Source organism: Guillardia theta (assembly GCF_000315625.1).
Source record: "Guillardia theta CCMP2712 unplaced genomic scaffold GUITHscaffold_57, whole genome shotgun sequence".
Lineage (NCBI taxonomy): Eukaryota > Cryptophyceae > Pyrenomonadales > Geminigeraceae > Guillardia > Guillardia theta.
Window position 1 is genome coordinate 15957 of NW_005434617.1, and position 8181 is coordinate 24137.

General features: G+C 58.0%; 4 protein-coding genes across 4 annotated transcripts in view; 3 read left to right on the plus strand and 1 right to left on the minus strand.

Moving 5' to 3' along the window:
* The window catches only part of GUITHDRAFT_141706 (hypothetical protein), a gene marked incomplete at both ends in the record, with an annotated part of 3456 nt that extends 1959 nt beyond the window's left edge, over window positions 1-1497 (plus strand). Inside the window, 3 exons of the mRNA XM_005828624.1 lie at window positions 106-969; window positions 1314-1387; window positions 1431-1497. Coding sequence (XP_005828681.1) covers window positions 106-969; window positions 1314-1387; window positions 1431-1497 — 1005 coding nt within the window. The remainder of the gene's footprint in view (window positions 1-105; window positions 970-1313; window positions 1388-1430) is intronic.
* Window positions 1498-1889: 392 nt separating this feature from the next.
* Window positions 1890-2150, minus strand: GUITHDRAFT_51971 (hypothetical protein; the record flags this gene model as incomplete). Its single annotated transcript, XM_005828625.1, has 1 exon — window positions 1890-2150. A coding segment is annotated over one exon (261 nt), but the record flags the coding sequence as incomplete, so codon positions are not given.
* A 2032-nt stretch (window positions 2151-4182) lies between these two features.
* On the plus strand, window positions 4183-4452 carry GUITHDRAFT_45818 (hypothetical protein; the record flags this gene model as incomplete). Its single annotated transcript, XM_005828626.1, has 1 exon — window positions 4183-4452. A coding segment is annotated over one exon (270 nt), but the record flags the coding sequence as incomplete, so codon positions are not given.
* Window positions 4453-5857: 1405 nt separating this feature from the next.
* GUITHDRAFT_55447 (hypothetical protein) lies at window positions 5858-7287 on the plus strand (the record flags this gene model as incomplete). Its single annotated transcript, XM_005828627.1, has 2 exons — window positions 5858-6052; window positions 6100-7287. Coding segments are annotated over 2 exons (1383 nt in total), but the record flags the coding sequence as incomplete, so codon positions are not given.
* Between the last annotated feature and the right edge of the window lie 894 nt (window positions 7288-8181).

An 8181-nucleotide genomic window follows, 5' to 3' on the forward strand; every position in this document is an offset into this window, starting at 1 on the left:
CCCTTCCCTCCCTTCCCTTCTCCTTCTCCTTCTCTCCGCTTCTCTTCCTACTCTCCGTTTCCAGCTCCATCCCCAGTATCTCATCGAACCCACGAGCTCTGGCAGGTTAGCGACGAGGAGCAGGAGGAGCCAGAGGAGTCCAGCTGTCTAGTCCTTGGGAGGTCCCAGCTGGACGCGAGCTTGAGGGAGAGGAAGAGGCCAGTGGTCAAGCTCGACCTGCAGCTGAAGGGAGCGGCAGACATGACAGAGGAGCAGGAGGTCGCGCTCGTGGAGCTGATAGCGAGGCAGAGGAGCTTCCTGCAGGAGTTGAGGGTCTCGTCGTACCGTCCGAGAGCAGGAGGAGACTTCCTCCTGGCCGTTGCCAGGCAGCGTGTGGAACTTCCCCAGCTGCAGATCCTGTCAATGCAAGGGTGCAGCTGGGTGAGGAGAGCGGGAGAGGAAGAGACGGTCTGCTCGCTGTTTCGCAGCATGCGAGCTCTCGAGTCTCTCGACCTGTCCGGCTGTGAGCTGGGGAAGGAGGGGGCAGGATGGTTGGCCCTTCTCCTCCCCCAGCTCCCGCAACTGCGCTGCCTCCTCCTCCGCAGCAATCGCCTTGAGCGGGAGGGAGTGGAGGACCTGTGCCCTTGTTTCTCCTCCTTAGAGTCACTCGACCTCAGCGACAACCTGCTTCACGCTGAGAGCATGCCGTTGGTGACCCTCGACCTCCCCAGCTCCCTCCACTCCCTCCTCCTCAGCGGCAACCAGCTGTGGGAGGGAGGGGCGGAAGTGATCGCGGATGCCATGAGGAGCTGGAGGAGCCTGAGGGTGCTGGAGCTGAGCGGATGCTGGCTGGGGGACGCGGGAGCGGTGGAGATCAGCATCGGCATGACCGCGTGCTCCCAGCTGAAGAAGCTCGTGCTCTCCAGCAACAGCATCACTGACGAGGGAGCTCGAGCGATAGCAGAGGGGGTGGAGGAGATGACGGCGACGGTGAGCGCAAGCTCAAGCGGCTTCGTCCCTCCTATCCTGATGTTCCTGCGCTGCCGATCCTCTTCCATCTTTATCAGCACTGCTCTATCCTCCTCCTTGATCCGTTTCTTGGACCTCCCTTCTTCCTCCTCCTCCTGTATCCTCCTCGTCTACCTTCCCCTGCTACCCCTTCCCTCTACCCTTCTCTGCCCCCTTCCTCTACCCCCTTTTACTACCCTCCTCCTCTATCCTCCTCCTCTACTTTTCTCCTCTACCCTCCTCCTCTGACCTCCTCCTCTACTTTTCTCCTCTACCCTCCTCCTCTATCCTCCTCCTCAACTCTCGTTCTCTCACGGACACGGCAGGAGTTGGAGCTCAACATGAGTCGCAACGGCCTCACAAGCGCGGGCTGTGTAGCGCTCATCGAGCTCCTGCTGAGGTAGACAGGCAGTTGCGCGTGGTTGACTGACATGGAGAGGAAGGTGCGAGGGTCTGGTATCGCTGGACGTAGGAGACAATCTTGTGGAGGATGAGGTAGAGAAGGGATAGTGGAACGACCGTGGGTCTCACCTTCAACGCAGGAAGACGGGACGATGTTGGGGGAGGCGTTGGTGGCCGTGGGGAGGGAACAAGGGAGGAGTGCGACGAGGAGCGATGGGGAGAGGCGGGAAAAGACCTTGAGGATGATGAAGATGAAGATTGCAAGAACAAAAGCGCTAGAAACAACTTTGTATGATTGCAAAATAAAGCTTCTCACTTCCTGTTCTTAGTCTCTCCCTCTCAATTAGATCCGCTGTCATGCGCTCATGGGAAAACAGCTCAACATCCTATAAAATGTATCTACTCTCCCCGATGAAAGGTCTGCTCACTCATTCTCAATCTGCTACATTCTTCTTCACTATCTTCACATCCCCTCCTCAACTCATCTGGCCTCCCTCCCGGCATTCCCGGCACGTGTTGCGCCTCCGGCCGTGCTGGCAGAAAGAAGACCCTCCGCATGCCCGGCATCGGCTCTTCTGTAGTCGATGCATGCAGATCGACGACCCCCCGCAGTCCTTGCACACGTTCCGCTGCCTCCCATGCACGCACAGCGACGAGCCCCCGCAGTCTCGGCATGTGCTTCGCCTCCTGTTGTGCTCGCAGATCGAGGATCCTCCGCAGTCGCGGCATCGGCTTCGCCGCCTGTTGTGCTCGCAGAGCGAAGGCTTCCTCCTTGCAACGACTGTTGCGGTCGGGCTGGAGGCGCTGGAGGGGCTGGAGAGGTCTTGGGCGGGGGGATGTGCATGGGAGGGGAGAAGGTCGGGGAGGAGGGGCGGGGGGAGCAGCTTGGGATGAAGAGACAGGGAGGAGGAGATGGAGCCGAGGCTCCCGTAAGGGAGGAGGTCGGCGAAGCAGTTTTTCTCCACATGGAGCAAAGCTTCGTCGAACAATGCCATGTTTGCTGTAAAGGTCGAAAAAGGGGAAAATTAACCGGACAGACAGAAATATTTTCAAACACTGTTTGTCCAGATCATAGAGACAAGAGTCTAGTATGATCGCTCTCAATGACGATTGAATCCAGCTGCAGCACAATGAAAAATTGTAACTTCCAAGACAAGGTGGGGGGTGGTCACGAGGCTTGAGCAGGTAGGTCGTCTGCCCCGAAGAAAGGTCGAGCAGGGCGAATGAACAAGAGCAACAGGGGAAGATCAGAGTAGGAGGGAGCTGTCAGGGAGTTGCTACTGGAGGGGAGGAGGAGGAGGAGGGAGGAGGGAGGGGATGGCGTGTGGGTACTTGGGGGGGGAGCATTACTAGTGTATGTCGGACAAGTTGACAAATTATGTGACCACCCCTACCCCCAAACGGAAGTTAATCTTTGGTGCGGTCGAAGCGAAAATCACTACCCCACCCTACCTTGTGAAAGATTAGTACCCTCACCCCCAAGGACCAATTTTTTTTTCAAAAGTCTGGTACCCTACCCTCACTCACGACCTGTTCACAGTGAAAAGTACCCCTATCTTGTGATTGGGAAGTAAACTGTTGGTGAGGTACCCTACCCCCTACCCTAGTTGTCATAGTATTGCGGGGTCACAACAAGATAACAAGATCCGTAAAGTCCCCCGGTACTACCCCACCCCCACCCCCCACCCCCCACCCCCACTCACTAGCTCACCGCCCCAAACGGTCCTCAGTGCCCTCGAACTCTCCCCGGAGCCTCGGAGCCTCGGAGCCCCGGCCCGGTGCCCTCGGCCCGGCCCGGCCCCGGCCCCGGCCCGGCCAGGGTCATTGAGGGAATTGAGATTTTCTTTTTTACTTTTTTTGGGGGAGATTGCTCAGTCACGTACCAAGAGATGATTGGGTATCTTGGTGGGTACTTCAGAGCCAAAATGTAGGGGTGGGGTAGTCATGGAAACATTTTTTTTTCGAATGCGAGTACCCCTATTCGTATCGGGAAAGAGGTAGTTAGAGCGGGGGGTTAAAAAAAGTTTCTAGGGGACAAGGTGATAGGACCTCCAGTAGGACCTGGGGGTAGCAGAAGAGATGGGGACGAAAATGAAAACCTTGTAATCGTAGAACGAGCGAACAAGAAAAATCGAATGTCTGCTGAAGACTACGAGTGAACAGCCTACTCCAAGAACAACCGAGCCTCTACCTCCCGTATCCTCCAAGCTTCTGCTGAGAACAAGTACATCTCAGGCTAGCACCTGATGGGCTCGCTAGTCTGCCCTGGGGACGGCTCCCCCTGATCCTTTGCGCGACTTGCTCGAAACCATACGCGTCACTGCGTTTGCAGAGTCGTTGTACAAAAGCACAATCCTCAATCTTCCTTGTAGTGTGAGATGGAACCTTGTCCTTGGGATCAGAACAGAACAGAACCACGGTGCCAACTTTGATTGAGATGAATGACTTGAAAGATTGAAACTGCCCGCATGCCACTTGTCGTGTAAGGTGATAAATGCTTCTCGCCTCTCCTTCTCCTCCGCCATGATGTCATTCCGAGACGTTCTGTCGGCAGGCTCCATTAAGAGCCAGCAGGATTCGGACAGGCAGTCAACCCAGCCCCAAAACACCTGCCGACCACCAGACGACGGTTCTCTCTTCGAAGAAGCCTTGCTGCACGTGGAGAAAAACTGCTTCGCCGATTTCGTTCGTCCTAGGGGCCTTGACTCAGCACATCTTCCCGCCCAAGACCTCTCCAGCCCCTCCAGCGCCTCCAGCCCGACCGCAACATCCAACGAGGAAAAGGAGTCCTTCGTTTGCGAGCACAACAGGCGGCGAAGCCGATGCCGCGACTGCGGAGGATCCTCGATCTGCGAGCACAACAGGAGGCGAAGCTTATGCCGAGACTGCGGGGGCTCGTCGCTGTGCGTGCATGGGAGGCAGCGGAACTTGTGCAAGGACTGCGGGGGGTCGTCGATCTGCATGCATCGACTACAGAAGAGCCGATGCCGGGCATGCGGAGGGTCTTCTTTCTGCCAGCACGGCCGGAGGCGCAACACGTGCCGGGAATGCAAAGGGGCAACCAGTTCAGGAGAGAAGCTAGTGAAGGTCAAGTCTGAAGCTGAATCCCATGATAGTTCGCTTGCGGGTCGATCCGAAAGACACCTACCTGATCGTGACAAAAATTGATGTGAAGAATCACAAGAGAAGCGAAAGAGCTGATCTTGATGGGTGTAAGTTACCGTTTTCAGAAGAACTGGAGGATTGGTTGTTTGCGCTTCGTTTTCACTGACAGACAGACCATCTGTCCCAATTAAGTTTCCTGTTAAATGACAAGTGAAGCAGGGTAATGCTTAAATGCTTGTAGCTTTCCGAGTAAAAACACTAGAACTGATATTGTAACCCCGAGCCGCGACTGGCTCCGCCGGAGTTCAGTTCCATGGTTGCTCAGTTGGCCGTGCAGTCACAGTCACAGGCTGCGCCGCCGGAGGCTCCAAGTTTCCTCAAGTGAGCCAGGCTACCATGGTTACAGTGTCGTGGACCGTCTCGAAACTTCGGAAGCGGCCCATTGCCGCGCCGCCACTGCTCGCCGAGGTTCCGAAGCCTACTGACTCGGTGAATTCCGGGCCGGCGTCCGACACGTGACTCAGCGGCTGACTGAGTGCGGGCCCGGGGATCATGGGCCGATGATCATCAGTGGCATGGGCCCGGGCCCCCGGGGCCCCGGCGGAATCAAGCCCGCCGAAGTTTTACGGTAAGGCGTTGCCGCGCCGAGTCCGGGCCTGGCGGCGCCGGGCCCGGCGTGACTCGCCAGTACGGTCCGATCAGTAGTCACGGTGGCCCACGCCGTGACTCCGGCAAGTTTTAAGGTTTCAAGGTTTACCATATCAAAGTTTCAACGTTTCAAAGTTTCAAAGTTTCTCCCCTTCGGAGAGTTTACGTGGCCCATCATGCCCTGTAGTCCTTCGAGCGGAAAGGGAGGGAGGGGGGGGGGGGGGGGAAGGAGGAGGAGGAGGAGGAGGAGGAGGGAGCGAGGAAGGAGGAGAGAGAGAAGAGAGAGAAGTGAGGACGACGAGGAAGAGAAAGCAAGACGAAGACGAAGAGGGAGGCCAGGAAGGGGAACGGAATGAAGAGGATGCAAAGGGAAAGGGCGAGTCGAGAGAGGGTGTGAGGAATAGAGGGAGGATCGGGAAGGAAAGAAAGAGGGGAGGAGAAACAGGGGGAGAGACACAAGGGAATATACGCAGAAGAAAGATGGACAGGTTGTTAGCAGGCTGCGAGTGAGGAATGACCTGGAAGGGGTTGCTGCAGTCAAGGTCGCTGGAGTTAAAACCACCCACCACATCTCCACATCCTCCCTCTCCCTCCCCCTGCTCCCGGCCCGGATCAACCGGAGAATCGCACCCGAAGAGTGCCTCCTCCCTTCTCGCCGCCTTGATCTGACACCTCTGCAGGACCAGTTGCTGCCATGGCCTCCGTCTACTCGAGTTTCAGGGGTCAGCAGATCTTCATCACAGGAACCACGGGATTCGTAGGGAAATGTGTCCTGGAGAAGGTGTTGAGGGAGCTGCAGGACGTGCAGACTGTGTACATCCTGATCAGAGCGAAGAAGGGGGCCTCTCCCCAGCAGAGGGCGCAGAGGGAGATCGCTACGTCGCCGATCTTCAACCTGCTGAGGAGCACGGTGAGCTCCTCTTGCTCCCCCTTGGATCCCAGTGACTGCCGTGGTAGATGGACGACTTCGACGCCTACTTCGAGAAGAAGGTGGTGGCCGTCGCGGGAGACATCAACCAGGACTTCATGGGCCTGTCGCAGGAGGACCTGGCCCGTGTCTCCTCCTCTGTTAACTTTCTGATCCACTGTGCGGCCAACGTTGACTTCAACGAGAGGCTGGACGGGGCCATCACGACCAACTGCCGGGGGCCGCTGAGGATGATGAGGCTGGCGGAGAGGTGCCCCAACCTCAAGGCCTATGTACACGTCTCCACCGCCTACGTCAACTGTAACCGTCCGTCGGGCTCGCTCGTGGCGGAGGAGCTGCCCCTGTGCCAGTCCGATGGCGAGCAGGTGATGAAGGAGATCGAGAAGCTGGCGGTACCCGAGCTGGAGGCGAGGACCAGGGCCCTGCTGCAGGCCGAGAAGTACCCGAACACTTACACGTTCACCAAGGCGATGGGGGAGAAGCTGTTGCACAAGTACCACGGCAATATCCCCGTCGCTATCGTCCGGCCCACCATCATCGGGGCAGCATGGAGGGAGCCTGCGCCTGGCTGGGTCGACACCGTCTCGGCAGGAGGCGCTCTGTTCCTGAGCGGAGGCATGGGCTTCATGCCAGTGCAGTCGGGCGACCCGGAGCTTGTCGGGGACCAGATTCCAGTAGACCTGGTGACCAACGCGATCCTTGTAGCGGCAGCAGAAGCCTGCAGCAAGGGCCCGGGCTTCTTCCGCATCTACCACAGCGGCAGCAGTACCAGGAACCCCGTCCGATGGTCGCTCTGCGCGGAGGCAGTGGCTCGCTTCTGGAAGAAGCGCCCTTCATCCAAGAGCCAGCTCAAGTGCCAGTACACCATGGTGAAGAATCCGCTGGTCTACCACTGGCGATACCTCCGTCTCGTCTCCCTCCCCGCGCTCGCCCTGGGGGTCTACTCGAAGCTGTCGAGCAGCGAGCAGGTGAAGAAGAAGAGCGCTATGTTCAACAAGGTGATGAAGAGGAGTCGGACGCTAGCAGAGACTTTCCATCACTTCGTCAACAACGAGTGGTTCTACGAGTCCAAGAACCTGCTCGCTGCCTCCGCCAGCATGCCTGACCGAGACCGCTCCTCCTTCCCCGTCGACCCCGCGCCCATCAACTGGCGGCAGTACCTGGACGACTTCAGCTGGGGACTTCAACGGTTCATCCTCCGAGATGACGTGGCGCCTTGCCGGCACCTTAGTGACGCGTTGGAACGAGCTGGGAAGAAGGGAGGGCTGTCGTTCCTCTCCGACCTATCCTTCGCCTTCGCCTACAAGGTAGGAGGAGGAGGAGGGAGAGGAGGAGGAGGAGGAGGAGGACGGGGAGAGGCAAGAGAAGAGGGAAACCGAATACGAGGATGAGAAGGGGACGAGGACGAGGACCGAGCAGGGAAAGTGGATGTGGAAGGCAGGGAAAGAGGTAGATCCAAGGTGGAAGAGCAGTCGGGAGGGACGAAAAAGTTTCTTGTCACCTGCTGTGACAGGTCAAGGATCGCTCGATGCTCGTCGTTCCTCCCACGAAGCAGATCGTCTCTCAGATGCTCGCCTCCCCCGCAGTGCAGCAGCTGCTGAAGACTTACGGGAAGGAGAAGGTGCTGGCTGTGCTGCAGGAGATGACTGCCTCCTTTTCCCTGCCGGCCATCCGCTTCATGGCCTGGCTCATGTCCAAGGTGAGTGGGGAGAGAGAGCAAGGCAGGGCAGGGCAGAGGAGGAGAGAGAGAGGAGGGGAGGGGAGGGGAGGGGAGAGACGCACGCAGCTGATTCTTCTGGTGGCAGTTGAACAGGAAGCTCTTCTCGGAGGTGCTTGTCAACGAGAGCTCGCTGCGACACCTCCAGGACATGTCGGCAGACGATGTGAGTCCAGGAGGAGAGGAGCAGAGCAGAGGGGGAGTGAGGGAGGAGGAGGGGAGGAGGAGCTGAAAGGGGCAGAGGAAGCTGGGGAATGCTCAGCTAACGACGAGCTGGCAGTCCGTGGTGTTCCTCCCTACCCACAAGAGCTACTTCGACTTCCTGCTCGTTTCTTGGATCCTCTTCGTGTTTGACATCAAACTCCCTCACATCGCGGCTGGTCAAGACTTCCTC